This window comes from Bacillus rossius, chromosome 5, assembly GCF_032445375.1.
Source record: "Bacillus rossius redtenbacheri isolate Brsri chromosome 5, Brsri_v3, whole genome shotgun sequence".
Taxonomy (NCBI): domain Eukaryota; kingdom Metazoa; phylum Arthropoda; class Insecta; order Phasmatodea; family Bacillidae; genus Bacillus; species Bacillus rossius.
Window position 1 is genome coordinate 80,661,347 of NC_086333.1, and position 17,437 is coordinate 80,678,783.

The 17,437-nt window shown below is 46.2% G+C and overlaps 1 protein-coding gene across 2 annotated transcripts in view; it reads right to left on the reverse strand.

Moving 5' to 3' along the window:
• The window catches only part of LOC134532105 (protein amalgam-like), a 297,722-nt gene that overhangs the window by 19,172 nt on the left and 261,113 nt on the right, over positions 1-17,437 (reverse strand). For both annotated transcript variants that reach the window (XM_063368413.1, XM_063368414.1), the window contains exons 7-9: positions 13,274-13,448; positions 7,363-7,553; positions 4,538-4,754 (exon numbers count right to left, since the gene is read on the reverse strand). In XM_063368413.1, the coding sequence (XP_063224483.1) occupies positions 4,538-4,754; positions 7,363-7,553; positions 13,274-13,448 (583 nt within the window). The remainder of the gene's footprint in view (positions 1-4,537; positions 4,755-7,362; positions 7,554-13,273; positions 13,449-17,437) is intronic.

Below are 17,437 nucleotides of genomic sequence, written 5' to 3' on the forward strand. Positions count from 1 at the left end.
AGGAAGATGACATAGGAGCTCCAATGTGGGACCAGTGTTAAGTCAAGGAAGGAACGCTACTGGCCGGAGGATCGAGAATGTGGCAACACTGTGCGGTGTTGCCAAGCCACACCTGACCGACTCACAACACGTTGAGTACAGTTGCTTTTCCAGTACAACCACGTTCCTGCTTGTAACAATGACAGAATGTCTCACGCATTTCACCCGCTCGCGCGACTGTAGTGTGACACGTTGATTCTCAGGCTTTGCTCTCGCAGTTTCTTGCAACGAGCGGATAAAAGTCTCTTTCACCTGGGGGGTATCTAATGTTAGGCTGTGTTAGGCTGGACCCAACATAAAACCTATCACTCGTCAACAATCCTTAATAATGTACCAAAGCCAAAATTATTTGACTGAATAAAAATGATATAATAGCAATGTTTGACTAATCTTGAATTAAATTTAATAACGACATATCAAATAGAGGTTCCTTAAACACAAAACTATCGTGGACAAGGTGTTTCTGTCTACTTCAAAATATTGGATCTTGAAGTCGTCTGGTACAACAAGAAGAAAAATATTTTAATTATATGGCAAAACAAGAAAAATTCATTTAAAAAGAGTAGATATTTGTATACAAGCCAAAATATTTCTTCAATTTAATACATTTCTTATCTCAATCTATTTACTAGAAGTAAATGGTGGTTAGGAAAGTGAAATACATAAAATGAAGAAAAAGAGATTGCCCCAGTGTCGTGCATTACGAATCACTTGAAATATTTGCTGAAGCATTTAGATCACAACTGAATTTAAAGGACCGGTGGTGTTGGTAGATTTATATTCTCTGGTTTTCATTCAAATATCGTTGGGTTTGAGCAACTCAAAACGCTTCAAGTGTGTGTTGAGTAAATTCGGAGTCATGAAGGATTCTGTAGTATGAAAGAGGCATGTAAGGTTTGTGATGAGTTCGTGAACTCGTAAATGTGTACAAGCTAACACAGAACTATTTTGAGAAAATAGGTCCACGATATGGATATTTTATAAACATAGACATCAGTACTCTACACACCGTTCCGTTGAAGGTGATCTGGGGGAAGTATCTCGATTATCTCAATGCCTAACTTCAAGTGACATATTACATCTAGATACCCTGAAGAATGTTGTTTTTTATGGTAATGTATTGTGTAATAACAATTAGCATAACTAATACATATACCACTTGTTATTTTTTACAGTTCAAGCTATTGTTGCAAGTGTATGGTCACAAAGCATTCCATGTTAAAGTTATGAGCGGTGAATCATGATAAAAAGAAGGTAGATCAAACAAGGACCTCCACAATTATAATTAAAAATGGAAGATGCCCCAGTGCGAAGGTTAATATGCGCATTTGGAGATGGGTGGGTTAACACAGGCGCAGAGCCTAAGAACGAGAATTATTTTAATATCACATGTGAATGAAGTAAGAAAACTTTAATGAAATGAATGAAAGTGATTAAAACTTTACCAGGGATACGTCGTACATTAAGATTAATGCTATAGAATACAGAACAGTTGAAATATACGAACATTGGCAGATGGAGTTCACAGTATAGTACACCAAAGTTAAGTGACTGGGGAGAAAAAAAAGAAAAAAAAGGTAAGTCAGAAGAAGATGGTGGAAAGTAATGAAGGAAAAAGGAGAAATTGTAAGGCATGTAAGCCTAAATGAGGTCCGAGAAGGAGGGGGCAGCTACGTGCCAGCAGGTGGGGAGACAGACCGCGAGAAGCACTCACCGGCGCTGCGCGTGGAGAACTGGAAGCGAAGGGCAGTGAAGGAGGAGAGAAGGTGACAAGTATGGGACGGAGAATGAGAAGTGGAAGGGGGTGCAGGGGTGAATAAGGTCCGAGAGGAATTGAGGGAAAGCTACGTGCCAGCAGGTGGGGAGACAGACCGCGAGAAGCACTCACCGATGCTGCGCGTGGAGAACTGGAAGCGAAGAGCAGTGAAGGAGGAGAGAAGGTGACATGTATGGGATGGAGAGTGAGAAGTGGAAGGGGGTGCAGGGGTGAATGAGGTCCGAGAGGGAGTGGGGGGAAGCTATGTGCCAGCAGGTGGGGAGACAGACTGCGAGAAGCACTCACCGACGCTGCGCGTGGAGAACTGGAAGCGAAGGGCAGTGAAGGAGGAGAGAAGGTGACGTGTAGGGGACGGAGGAAGAGAAGTGGAAAGGGGTGCAGGTCTGAATGAGATCCTTGAGGGAGGGGGGTAGCCACGTGCCAGCAGGCGGGGAGACAGACCGCAGAGAAGCACTCACCGGCACTGCGCGTGGAGAACTGGAAGCCAAGGGCAGTGAAGGAGGAGAGAAGGTGACATGTATGGGACGGAGAGTGAGAAGTGGAAGGAGGAGCAGGGGTGAATGAGGTCCGAGAGGGAGTGGGGGGAAGCTACGTGCCAGCAGGTGGGGAGACAGACCGCGAGAAGCACTCACCGGCACTGCGCGTGGAGAACTGGAAGCGAAAGGCAGTGAAGGAGGAGAGAAGGTGACATGTATGAGACGGAGAGTGAGAAGTGGAAGGAGGAGCAGGGGTGAATGAGGTCCGAGAGGGAGTGGGGGGAAGCAACGTGCCAGCAGGTGGGGAGACAGACCGCGAGAAGCACTCACCGGCGCTGCGCGTGGAGAACTGGAAGCGAATGGCAGTGAAGGAGGAGAGAAGGTGACATGTATGGGACGGAGAGTGAGAAGTGGAAGGGAGTGCAGGGGTGAATGAGGTCCGAGAGGGAGTGGGGGGAAGCTACGTGCCAGCAGGCGGGGAGACAGACCGCGATAAGCACCCACCGGCGCTGCGCGTGGAGAACTGGAAGCGAAGGGCAGTGAAGGAGGAGAGAAGGTGACATGTATGGGATGGAGAGTGAGAATTGGAAGGGGGTGCAGGGGTGAATGAGGTCCGAGAAGGAGTGGGGGGAAGCTACGTGCCAGCAGATGGGGAGACAGACCGCGAGAAGCACTCACCGGCGCTGCGCGTGGAGAACTGGAAGCGAAGGGCAGTGAAGGAGGAGAGAAGGTGACATGTATGGGACGGAGAGTGAGAAGTGGAAGGGGGTGCAGGGGTGAATGAGGTCCGAGAGGGAGTGGGGGGGAAGCCACGTGCCAGCAGGTGGGGAGACAGACCGCGAGAAGCACTCACCGGCGCTGCGCGTGGAGAACTGGAAGCGAAGGGCAGTGAAGGAGTAGAGAAGGTGACATGTATGGGACGGAGAGTGAGAAGTGGAAGGGGGTGCAGGGCTGAATGAGGTCCGAGAGGGAGTTGGGGGAAGCTACGTGCCAGCAGGCGGGGAGACAGACCGCGAGAAGCACTCACCGGTGCTGCGCGTGGAGAACTGGAAGCGAAGGGCAGTGAAGGAGTAGAGAAGGTGACATGTATGGGACGGAGAGTGAGAAGTGGAAGGGAGTGCAGGGGTGAATGAGGTCCGAGAGGGAGTGGGGGGAAGCTACATGCCACCAGGCGGGGAGACAGACCGCGAGAAGCACTCACCGGCGCTGCGCGTGGAGAACTGGAAGCGAAGGGCAGTGAAGGAGTAGAGAAGGTGACATGTATGGGACGGAGAGTGAGAAGTGGAAGGGGGTGCAGGGCTGAATGAGGTCCGAGAGGGAGTTGGGGGAAGCTACGTGCCAGCAGGCGGGGAGACAGACCGCGAGAAGCACTCACCGGTGCTGCGCGTGGAGAACTGGAAGCGAAGGGCAGTGAAGGAGTAGAGAAGGTGACATGTATGGGACGGAGAGTGAGAAGTGGAAGGGAGTGCAGGGGTGAATGAGGTCCGAGAGGGAGTGGGGGGAAGCTACGTGCCAGCAGGCGGGGAGACAGACCGCGAGAAGCACTCACCGGCGCTGCGCGTGGAGAACTGGAAGCGAAGGGCAGTGAAGGAGGAGAGAAGGTGACATGTATGGGACGGAGAGTGAGAAGTGGAAGGGGGTGCAGGGGTGAATGAGGTCCGAGAGGGAGTGGGGGGAAGCTACGTGCCAGCAGGTGGGGAGACAGACCGCGAGAAGCACTCACCGGCGCTACGCGTGGAGAACTGGAAGCGAAGGGCAGTGAAGGAGGAGAGAAGGTGACATGTATGGGATGGAGAGTGAGATGTGGAAGGGGGTGCAGGGGTAATGAGGTCCGAGAGGGAGTTGGGTGAAGCTACGTGCCAGCAGGTGGGGAGACAGACCGCGAGAAGCACTCACCGGCGCTGCGCGTGGAGAACTGGAAGCGAAGGGCAGTGAAGGAGGAGAGCAGGTGACATGTATGGGACGGAGAGTGAGAAGTGGAAGGGGCTGCAGGGGTGAATGAGGTCCGAGAGGGAATGGGGGGAAGCTACGTGCCAGCAGGTGGGGAGACAGACCGCGAGAAGCACTCACCGGCGCTGCGCGTGGAGAACTGGAAGCGAAGGGCAGTGAAGGAGGAGAGAAGGTGACGTGTAGGGGACGGAGGAAGAGAAGTGGAAGGGGTTGCAGGTCTGAATGAGGTCCTTGAGGGAGGGGGGGGGAGCCACGTGCCAGCAGGCGGGGAGACAGACCGCAGAGAAGCACTCACCGGCGCTGCGCGTGGAGAACTGGAAGCCGTCGCTGACGAGGCTCCAGCCGAAGCGGTTCTTGGCCTGAACCTTGGCCTCAAACTGGGCGCCGGCCTCCAGCCCCTTGATGAGGTACGACATCTGCTGCGTGTGTAGCTCCGAGGGGATGGCGGGCAGGATCACGTCGTTCCACTCGCCGCGCATGCCGTAGCTCACGAAGGGGTACGTGTCGTTGTCCTGCAGCAGGACATACTCCCTCAGCACTGCACTTCACCCTCCATGAGACAAGCTCAGCCAGCTTCGCCATTAAAATCTATTGTTCAATTTTCTAGAAATAATTTTTGTTCCAGATAAATCCACTGATGAAGTGCTTATAAAACCTTGCTTAGCTAAAGTAGCTTTGCTTCTGGGCTGTGGCCGTGTCCTTGGCGAATAATTCACCGACGTTTCGGTCGACATTGCAGTCGCCTACTGGTAACTGCTCCCTGATGGTGTCGACTGCAATGTCGACCGAAACATCGGCGAATTATTCTCCAAGGACACGGCTACAAACCCAGAAGCCAAGCTACTTCAGACAATGGCCGTGAAAACCTGCGAAAAAATTTATCTTGCTTAGCTAAACAAAATCAATACCTAACAAAATTTTATTTTGTTCTCTAAACCCAAAAAAGTGGGCGAAACACTTCCAATGTCTATAACAATTAAATGTCTGTTTGAATTAAGTTTGTTACTACTTAAATAACTATTGTTACATCAACTATAATTTCCATCAAAGGTAACTGGGAGTTGGCTGATATTAAAGACAAAATATATTCTTAACTAATCTTAAAGCATAATTGATCTACGGCATGTTCTCTGAAAGGACAATGTTAATGGTTTTTTCAGACACTCTTTTCCCGATTCCCCGCTACGACGACCTTGGCCTGACTCAATGACATGTTTAATATAGTGAAGTAAGAAATGTACTGGTGGAAGGTCGATGGATGACACCTATGATTTATTTAACAATCCTATCACAGGGGCCCGAACATTATTACACTTTACCTGTTCAGACATTTGCCACATGGTGTATTTTGCGTTTCTATTAGGTTATATATTTTATATAATTTTTATTACTTAAGCAAAATACACCCACCTTACTTAAATGTAATGAAATAGCATTTATTAAGCCTAAGTTATACTCTATCAGGAAAAACAAATTAATGAAATATCATGCAGCCGGTCAATAATTTCAATTGAAACTCGTTGAAAAATACTTGAGATTAATGTAATAGTTCACAAGAAAATTTCTCTTAAACGGTTTGCCACTACAGCAATGAACACAATCAAACAGGCTCGGATAGTTTTGCCTGTAGTTAAGTCATTTTACGGTAGCTGTGGCGAGAGAAGAGAGACTAAATGTTTTTTGCAGGTCTCTTACTTTGTGGCCTGCGAAAGGTGTTGCCAACATAGCGTTCGACCTACCAGGCGCCCTGACCTCGTGCCTGCGTGTGGAGGCGACACTGCGTAAGGGCTCTACGAGCTAGGAGTGCAGGGCGGGTCGCTCACCCTCCAGGGGGAAACCCGAGATGGCATCAGGTGTCAGGGAGGGCGAACAGCAAACGCGTGCAAAGGTAAAGTAAGAGGAGGGGGGTGTGGGATGTGGGGGTGGGAATTGACCCTCTGAGGGACTGAGTCACGCTAGCGTGACATGTACTCGTCCATCACCGCATTTGTTTTCCCACCCCTTCCTGGAGGCGATGGGCTTGTTAGGCGCGCGAACAAGCCGGTGGGGTTGGAAACTGGGCCCCTCCCCCGACACGAGGTGTTGTAACCTCGACCGGCGCTGAACTTCCACTAACAAGCCGCGCGGCGACCCGTGTCCCCCTGACTGGCGGGTGTACCTACAGGGCGAGCCGCGGGCCAATGGGGCTCGAAGCCAGGTGCGCCGGCCATGCCCGGGGCCGCGAGGCTGCGCCACTGCGTCGTTGTAAGCCGACCATCAGTTACTCGTTTCACGTCTAGTTCATAACGATGACTTAATACAGCGTAACACCTAGGATTTCGTTGTTTCAGAACAAAAATGGGAAAAAAAAGGGGGGGGGAATTAAGCTCTTTACTTTTCACCTCAGACAAGCATAAATAAAGAAATGCTACATTGCTGCATTTCTCGTTATGCTGAAAACAATGTATATATTAATTTAGATAGGCGTAACGGAGTGAAGGAGATGAGGGTGTGAGAAGATGAGAATGTGAAGAGATAAAGATGCGAGACAATGAGAATGGGAATAGATAAGTATGTGAGAAGAAAAGTATGTGAGCAAATGAGGATGTGGGAGGATGAGGACATGAGGAGTAAAGGATGTGACGTGACGATGGAGTTACGGGAGTTGTGGAGGCGGCAGAGGAAGAACATTTAGAGCGATGTAGGGGAGAATGAGAGTAGCTTGAAAACGGTGGTGGGTTACAAGAGGGGAAGGAGGGGTGGATATGCGGAGAGGAGTAGGATAGCAGCTGTAAAAAGGTAGTGGCGTGGAGGAAATCTATGAGGTGGTGAATTAGTGATTATGTGAGGAGGGAATTAGGGAGGATATGAGGATCGACATAGTTAAGTATTTGAGGAGGGAATGAGTGGGTGAAATGAGGAGGAAAGAAGTATAGAATGAGTGAAGAAAAATATGGTTGGTTGTGAGGAGGGGAGTAAGGTAGAATGTGGGATTGGGAGTAGGGGAGGATATGAGGAGGGGAGTAGGGGAGGATGTGAGGAGGGGAGTAGGGGAGAATATGAGGAGGGGAGTAGGGGTGAACGCATGGAGGAAGGTAGTGGAGCAGGTAAAGAGCAATGAAGCGCAGCAGAGGGTCTCACCCGGCGCTGCGGCCACTTGGAGTACGAGGCGTGCAGCCCGGGCTGGTGGTGGGGCGCGGTCTGCGGCAGGCGCCGGTAGAACAGCTTGAACTCCTCGATGGGCGTGTAGCTGTCCACGGACCACGTGATGTTGTAGCTGTCGCGGTAGCGCCCCAGCGGGTGGCTGCGGAACACGGCGCGGTTCGGCTTGCCTGCGGGACCACACGCACGTTCCCTGTGAGCCTGCAGACACTGTTACAGCTCCTGTAGTTCCCTGTGTGTCTGCTCACCACACGACAGCCTCAAGCACTGTAGCAGCCCCTGTAGTTCCCTGTGTGTCTGCTGACCACACGACAGCCTCAAGCACTGTAGCAGCCCCTGTAGTCCCTGTGTGCCTGTTGACCACACGACAGCCTCAAGCACTGTAGCAGCCTCTGTAGTTCCCTGTGTGCCTGCTCAGCACACGACAGCCTCAAGCACTGTAGCAGCCCCTGTAGTTCCCTGTGTGCCTGCTCACCACACGACAGCCTCAAGCACTGTAGCAGCCCCTGTAGTTCCCTGTGTGCCTGCTCACCACACTACAGCCTCAAGCACTGTAGCAGCCCCTGTAGTTCCCTGTGTGCCTGCTCACCACACGACAGCCTCAAGCACTGTAGCAGCTCCTGTAGTTCCCTGTGTGCCTGCTCACCACACTACAGCCTCAAGCACTGTAGCAGCCCCTGTAGTTCCCTGTGTGCCTGCTCACCCCACGACAGCCTCAAGCACTGTAGCAGCTCCTGTAGTTCCCTGTGTGCCTGCTCACCACACTACAGCCTCAAGCACTGTAGCAGCCCCTGTAGTTCCCTGTGTGCCTGCTCACCCCACGACAGCCTCAAGCACTGTAGCAGCCCCTGTAGTTCCCTGTGTGCCTGCTCACCACACGACAGCCTCAAGCACTGTAGCAGCTCCTGTAGTTCCCTGTGTGCCTGCTCACCACACGACAGCCTCAAGCACTGTAGCAGCTCCTGTAGTTCCCTGTGTGCCTGCTCACCACACGACAGCCTCAAGCACTGTAGCAGCTCCTGTAGTTCCCTGTGTGCCTGCTCACCCCACGACAGCCTCAAGCACTGTAGCAGCTCCTGTAGTTCCCTGTGTGCCTGCTCACCACACGACAGCCTCAAGCACTGTAGCAGCTCCTGTAGTTCCCTGTGTGCCTGCTCACCACACTACAGCCTCAAGCACTGTAGCAGCCCCTGTAGTTCCCTGTGTGCCTGCTCACCCCACGACAGCCTCAAGCACTGTAGCAGCCCCTGTAGTTCCCTGTGTGCCTGCTCACCACACGACAGCCTCAAGCACTGTAGCAGCCCCTGTAGTTCACTGTGTGCCTGCTCACCATACGACAGCCTCAAGCACTGTAGCAGCCCCTGTAGTTCCCTGTGTGCCTGCTCACCACACTACAGCCTCAATCACTGAAGCAGCCCCTGTAGTTCCCTGTGTGCCTGCTCACCACACGACAGCCTCAAGCACTGTAGCAGCCCCTGTAGTTCCCTGTGTGCCTGCTCACCACACTACAGCCTCAAGCACTGTAGCAGCCCCTGTAGTTCCCTGTGTGCCTGCTCACCACACTACAGCCTCAAGCACTGTAGCAGCCCCTGTAGTTCCCTGTGTGCCTGCTCACCACACGACAGCCTCAAGCACTGTAGCAGCCCCTGTAGTTCCCTGTGTGCCTGTTCACCCCACGATAGCCTCAAGCCCAGTAGCAGCCCCTGTAGTTCCCTGTGTGCCTGCTCAGCACACGACAGCCTCAAGCACTGTAGCAGCCCATGTAGTTCCCTGTGTGCCTGCTCACCACACGACAGCCTCAAGCACTGTAGCAGCCCCTGTAGTTCCCTGTGTGCCTGCTCACCACACGACAGACTCAAGAACTGTAGCAGCCCCTGTAGTCCCCTGTGTGCCTGCTCACCACACACAGAACCCTTCACCCAGCAGCCTAAAGTACTGTAGCAGCTACTGCAGGTCTCTACCTGTTCCTGGCTTAAACATCTCTGGTCCCCGTGGGAAAATATGTCAGTTGTAGGGATAGCTTTCAGTTTGAGCACTAATGGGCAAATTGCACATTCATTTCTTCATACATAAAAAAAACAACAGGGAAACGAAAAGAAAATAATATTTTTTTTATAATATTTGTGCCCTTTATAGATATGTATTTCAGAAGTTCTTCGCCGTACATAGCTATTATTTGTATTTTTTTTAAAGATCATATATATGAGATATGAGAGTTTAAATAGTTATAACAAATAAAAGATTCTGTTTGATAATGCAAGTTACATGTTTTCTTCACGTCTCAACACATTTTCAGGCATATTTTCTGTGATAAGTTTTGTTTGGCCAATGTTTTGTAAAAGAGCTGTACTATACCCCAATCATCTGCGAAAGAGAGTGACGTCGTTCAGCCGACTTTAACTGGCGGTTGGAGCATCTGCAACGCAAGGAAGCCAGAGTAAGGGTGAAACTCATGCTAACGATGCTAGTCCACGCACAAGAGAGAGAGAGAGAGAGAGAGAGAGAGAGAGCGAAGAACGAGAGCAAAGAAAAAGGCAATAAATCATGAAGACGGGGAAATTCTCGAAACAATTTAGATATAATATTTCCGATCTGCGGATCCGCGATTGCCGGAGATAAAGTATTTTTTTTTTTAATGAATGGAAAGTAAAGAAACAAATGGGAAGCGTTTTTTTTATTATCTTCCAACTTATCTTCTGAAAAACTTCATCTCGCAGTAACGGATTTTTTTCTTTTCTTTCGTTATGCATTGTTTCCGGAAACCCATTTCGGCGCAGTTCCGGCAAATAGCTTCATTAAACGCTTGTTATTTTCTCCGGCCCGAATGATGCAACAACCGTGGAGAAGGGGGGAGGGGGGGGGGGAGAGGTGCATCGCGGCGCCTCCAGTTCTGCGGGCGAGCAGAGACCAAAACAAGATCAGAAAGTTTCGCGATATCAAGTTATAACTTACTGCTCCGGGTACGCGTTATGTATTCCTACCCCCCGACAAGTTTGCTTCCGAGTCGAAGTTTTTCTCTACTTCTCGTCTCTCCTTTGCAGAAACATGTCCCTGCAGAAATATTTTTTTTTCCATGAAAAAAATAAACATGCTGCTTGCTATAACGACAGACGGAATAAAATCACATTTATGTGCGGCCTAAACGTCTTCATAGAAATATGTTAGGGACTGAAGGAAGATACTTTAGTTAAAGTCCGACATTTATATTATAAAGCATTCAATTCCACAGAAAAACTTTAAAAAATGTAGCGGTAACGTAAAATATATACATTTGTAAATATTAGACGATCTTTCGGCAGAATGAGTAATCCTAAAAAAACGTTTCTGACGAAGAGATCAATCAATAAAATTTGTTGTAGAAATTTTAAATGTGTTTTAAACTCGAAAATGTGTATAAATATAAATTATTGTTAAAAAATTCTTATTTTTATGGAAATTAATGTTAAATACACACAGCAAAAGTACCCAATTGTTTGAAAAAATTTTTTAATTTGTGATTGTAATTTGGAAAATGATTTTCGAATCTTGATAAGTTATCGTGGTTCGATTCCAAGCTTAATGATCCCGTGCACGATAATTCTGCAGAGGCTTTCCATTGCATTCTGCAATATTAAGGAGAACCAGGAAGGATGTTTCCCATAAGTATAACATCCACCGACTCTGTTGGGACGCGAACCCGGAATATTCGTCTTACCAGTCAGAAGTACTGACATTTAAGGCAGATGATGAACTTGGCATAGCTGCATGAAGATAAATTTGAACCTTGAATGTAATGTTCACAATTAATTCTACATTTTTCAAATAAATAACCAACTCTGCGTAGGATATAAAAACATAATATTTAATTTTAATTAATTAACTTCTTATTCAAAATACTATTAAATATTAACATAATAAAATTTGTAATTTAAGTGAACTTTGTAAACTGATATTTATTCCCCGAAGTCAACAATTTGTTCCAACATTAAAATAAATCTAAACAGGAACAATTTTCCGCAGTAATCGTCTGTACAATTCAGAGATTTAATGATAATATGTGCTGCTCTAATATTGCTCTCCAAGCAACGTAATTACAAATATTTGGAATTCTTTGATCATAAATTACATTTTTGGCAATTTTCAGTTACGTAATTTAGAGCATAAATTTGGCTACACGTGTGTTAGCCAATATTATAAACACTTTGATTTTCAAACGAATATTTGAAGGAAACAGGGGAAATTATAATAATTCCTCATAATTCCTAACCAGTAATAATTTAAATGAAATATTTTCTATAAACTAGGCAAATCGTTTAAATGAGTTGTACTTTCTTAAAGATTGAAAAGTGGCGGCTTTGTCTCAACAACGCTGAGTAATCAGATGTGATGAGTAGGGACCGGAAAAATTCGCGGGTTCAATGACCTCCAGGATGAACCTCATAGTTCTGCGTACACTCGGTCAAATATCACCCACTCATTGGCTGCTGTCTTGTGAGACGTCCCAACGTAGCAACCTGTGATTCGATAAAGGTTTGGTCGGGTGTTTCTCATTGGCCCAGCGCCATCCAGGTGAGTTGTGAGCCAATAGCAGAGGCAGCACTGTGGTACAACTATTTGTATTTTAGCCTATCGCGAAATGAATTCGCGAATTTTTCCGGTCTCTAGTGATGAGGGGTAGTGATGTGAGGATGGAACAATGACGGAATGAATGGCTGAGGGAAGATTCCAACGACTACCGGAAACATCCGTCACGTTTCCCACTGTTGAAATATCAAGGTTTGAAACCACCGCAATAGATCCCACTGTGGCGGGACGTCATTAATCTGACCACTCTGCCACTGTGGTAGCTGCGAGAATTTTTTAAAAAGTTTCTTTTAAGATAAACAAACCTATAGAACCTTCTGTCTTGAAGCACATTTATTATTGTTCAATACGTGATTTCAAAGTTATTGGGGTTTCAAAGTTATTAACGGCCCCACCTATGTGACAGCACACACGGTGTGCAGAGAAAAAAACAACAAAAAAACAAAAAAACAGCGCGATTTAAAAGCTGCTAAAATTTTCCAGCGGTGTCTTTTTACAAAAATCATTTAAGAATACGCTGTAGGTTGATGGGTAGATCCGTTTACGTATTTCACTTATAAACTGTATTTTTAAAAGCTTAAAAATTGTTAAAGCGCGTGAAAGCACTCAAAGGACTTGCATTGCACATGAATCTTCATTTCATAATTTTACGGTAACCGCTCAAATATCGTTTTTGTCCTAATAGGTACACGACGAGAAGACTGCGCGCCAGTTCAGAGCCTTGTGCTTAGAGGCGATACTGCGCTAGAAGAACCAGCGAGCGCCGCACTTATCATCATCCCTCCTCACCAACACTGATACACTCCTGACTAAGCGGGCCACTTGAAGGTTTTGACTAATTGAAAAAAAAGGGGGGTTGTCTGTAAAGTCGGTTTACTGACGATAATTTTACGTGATAACGTCATAAGAAAACATTGATGAAAAACTGCATACTTTTAAATTTCCAAAAATTATTTACAGTTTTTGAAGATTTAATTTAAACAATTTGTTTAAATATAATCACGAAAAACTAGTTATTAATGTCAATAAATTGTTAACTTGAGATGACGAAATTGGACAAATAAATCAAATTTTTTTTTTTAATGCTGCTTTTAAAAATACCGCGTTAACCTGTTTGATATTATAGAGGATTTTCTCGCACGGTGGTTGGCCGGTTCTTGCACGCTCGGCTCAGGCGGAACGTGACAAATGAGTCATTCTTTTTCCGTGCGTGCAGCCGGCGTTCATCGATTTATAAGACGTTATCAGGTCAAAAGAAAATCATTGTTTAAGTATGCGAATGGTGTGTGATGCGTGTAACGAGAGCAGGGACTGGTGGCGCACTCACCCGACAGCTCGAGGAAGTTGCGCGCCTTGCCCAGCACGTTCTCCGCCACGCAGCTGTAGTTGCCGAAGTCAGAGAACTGCACCTTCCTGATGATGAGCGTGCGGCGGCTGCCTCTGTTCTCCAGGATGCGCCGCTCCGTGGGGTCCACGCGCAGGCTGTCCCGGTACCACACCACCTGGCGGGCAGGCGGGCGCTCACACGGCACTCACCGCCACTCAGCATATACTCACCAGCACTACGTACACCGCGAACACCACTACTCCCAAGCTGTACACCACCACAACAATAACATCGCCTGCCCACTTGGCACACCCCAGACACCCCTGCCGTGACTGATTTATTTCATTTCCTTACGCTGAAGTCCCGAAGTGCTATTCCGATTGCCGATATCAAGGTTTGGGGGTGGTGATGCGCCAAGTCAAGTATTGGTTCAATTTGCGTGTCTCAGATGTTATTACTTCCTTGCTTCGAAGAGATAAGAGGAGGATAGACGAGAAGTAAACTTTTCTGGAATCCATTCCTCCCACGACCAAGTGGTGAGAATCAGAAATGTTTCACTCCTATCGTAACACCACCCAAACTCTTCCCAATGAAATAGAATTTTTGTTGCAAGTGTGGTAATACAGTTCCGAAGGATAGTACAATAATAATTTTTTTAAATTTATTAATTACTATGTACCCTTTTTCCTAAATTACCACAACCTGATTGGTTGTCCACTAATTATGCACACTTTCATACGTCCACCAGCTATTTACTCTCCCCACTGGATCTCGGCTGGACAGTGGCTGGCTGCACTGTTCGTCTCGTGCCGCACGCCGCGGGCCTATCACACGGCCTCGCACTACCTCGCTCGTCCGCCGCGCGGCGCCACCTCCGCGATGCTAGTCTCTCGTCGCCCGCTAGAGCTCGCCAAGCGATGCGCACCATCCTCACGTCACTGATAGCTAGGGACCGGAAAAATTCGCGTTTTCAATGACCTCTAGGATAGACTCCATGATCCTCTATGTACTTGTGCAGATTACACCTGCTTATGGGCTACTAACTCATTACACGTGTTAACTGGGAAGCTTGTGATTCGATACTTCTTCTGTCGAACGATTTTCATTGGTCCAGAGTCCTTCAGATAAACTGTGGCCCAATCACTGAAGCAGCAAGGAAGACAAATGTATTTGGATTCTAGCCTATCGCGAAATGAACCCGCGAATTTTTCAGGTCTCCCTTTCACAAATCTCAAGTTCCTTTCCTGGACATGTCACGTAACCCTACGAAATGTCGCTTCATCAAAGTCCCCCCCCCCCCCCTGACTTAACATTCTTGGCTGCGGGGCTCTGGGAACCTGCCGAAACCTCTAGATGGACAGAGCGACGCCCAGACTCTATGGGGGGCGCCGGGGGAGAGAGAGGTGTGTGTGTGTGTGTGTGTGTGTGTGTGGTTGTCAGATAGCCGCTGTTAACGTAGTTGTAAGAGATGGACGAGGGGGAGGGGGCAGCTGCATGCGTTTCTTCTCTTCCGTGCCCGGTTTCTCTATATGAGTCTCTCAGGCTGGCGCGCCGGCGCGACAGGCCGGTCACGTCTCAAGCATCCTCGTATCAATATATCTGTACTTTTGAGCAATAAGACGCTATGTCCACTGTTGGGCCAAATTCTATTTAACCATAAAATATACCACCATTTTACGATCTTTCTAGTGGCATACAACACTAAGATATATGTATGTTATGTGTAAAAATTCACATATTTCAAGTATAAAATAGTTGAGTAAATAAGTGAGGCACTCTTTAAAATCCTTCAAAATGCTCTCATGAAAAATAAGTTTTTTTTTTACATAGTGTCTAATGCTTCCGAGGTAGAGGTAGTAATTAAAATAAAGCCACTTTTTAATTGCATTCGTTAATAATTTGGTGTATTATTTTAAAAGTGTATTTACAATAATGGCGTGGCTTAGCATACGACTGCAAATTCAAAACCAAAATAATTTTTTATTACAAAGAATCCGTATCAAACTTTTTTCACACTTTAGGGGTTGCGTTTCACAAAATATTAACACTGTGGTTGGTAAATTTTGTTTGTTTGTTATTAATACCCAAAATATTTTATTACACTTCAATAAATTCGGAGATATAAATATTAACACTTACCACTTTTTCACCCCTTAGGGGTTGAATAATGCCAAAAATATAAAAATTGTGGTTGGTAGTTTTATCATGTTTATTATTGGCAACTAATATAATTTATTACACTTTAAAGATATAATTTTTTTTTTTAAAAATTGTACTTACCCCATTTTTTTTTTACCCCTTATCGTTATAAATTAGAAAAATATAAAAACATTTATTGGTATTTTTCGTATGTTTACTATCAGTATACAATTAAATTCAGAGATCATTAATTTTTACGTGACAACGTTTAATAAATCGATGAACGACGGCTGCACGCACGAAAAAGTTTACCATTACGCTCATTGTTCCGTTACGCTGTGTTCCGTTAAGCTGTCGGCGAGTGCAGTAATAATAGGTTATGTTACAATTGACTAAAAAATTATGGTGACTCATATAATTGATGATAGATATTTGATTAAATTTTATTTATATGGAAACTTGTCCATAATTATATTTAAACTTTATAGCTAAACGCCAGTTTTTAAAATTAATTACAAGTCATCTACATGTGAACTGTTTCGTCGACTGTTTATAAAGTGAAGTGAAAAGTTAATGTGGTTTTCATTGCTTATCACAACAACAATTTCGGCAATAAAGGTTAATTATTCTTGCATTTTAAAAATCTGAGTACTGGTATAATTTCAAGTATTTATTCTTGTATTATTAAAATAAAAATGATCCAATTTTATTCATAAAAGTATGCGATCATTTCATCAATGTTTTTGTTATGACGTTGTCACGTTAAACTATCGTCCGTAAACCGACTTTACAGGCAACCAATTTTTTATTCATCTTTGAAACTTCTTGAGGGGTGCATGTAGCAAAATGTGAAGACTGTGGTCGGTAGCGCCTGAGGCCGGAGGATCGCAGCAGCGTCTCAGTGTCGGAGGTCTGCGCCTGGTTTATCGGCGGTCTTCATCATGCGGCGGCCGTTATCGTCTTTACAGCCGGCGCCGGAATCCATATCTTATCGCGCCCCCCCCCCCTCTCCGGCCCTGCGTCCAGGCGCGCGGGAACTCAATTGGCCGCGCCTCGCGGATATGGATTGCGAGGCGGCAATCCTTGATTAGGACTCCCGAACGAGTTTGCGATGGGAAGAAGATACGTCATTGATAGAGACCCGGAAATTTCCCGGATTCATTTAGTCGCAAGCTAGAATGCTAACCTTCACACTCTCGCACTGTGCTCATGATTGGCACGCAGTTGTTTGGACACGCCCCTCTACGACCGTGAGCCAATGATGCCCAGCTAGGAGAAAAGTAAGCGAATCAGGTAGTGCCAAATAACAAGGATAAAAATGTTCTCGCTAAGAAATCAACCAATGGGAATGTAAACATGGGTCGAGCACACCTATAACTTTGAATTCTATCCTGAGGCCAGAAGAATCCGCGAAATTTCCGAGTCTCTAGTCATTGATTTACGTGTTATAAATAGGGGCAGGTATTTTTCGCGAAAAGATCTGAACACTTATTAGACTGCAACAAGGTATACCCGCACCTGTGGTTTCTTCCATGTGATTGGCGGCCTTCTACGAGAGAAATCGTTGCCTTATTTGACAGAGCCACTCAGGACGCGTTTGCTACCGCACTGAATCACTGTGATTGGTGTTGTTACAATCGATATGTACCTGGGAGAAACTCACCCAATCACGAAATACACACGATGCTATAGTGTTTTAAATTTCATCTAGTCTCGAAATCGTTTCGCGAAATCTGCAGGCCCCTCCCTAGTTATAAACAATCTCCTCCTGAAATACTACTTAATGATTTTCACGGACTGGTAATATTTTTGATATAAATTGACCAAAATTATATAAATATATGTAAATTTAGAGTATCTGTGCTATTTAGTGATAATTATAGCAGGAATAAATTAAGTGATCAGAAATAAAGAATATAATATAAAAATTCAAAAAGGTGTCACTACAAAAAATAAAATCTGACTAACACAAATTTCAAGCATACAAACGTTTATACACGAAAAAACTATTTTTTAATTTTATAA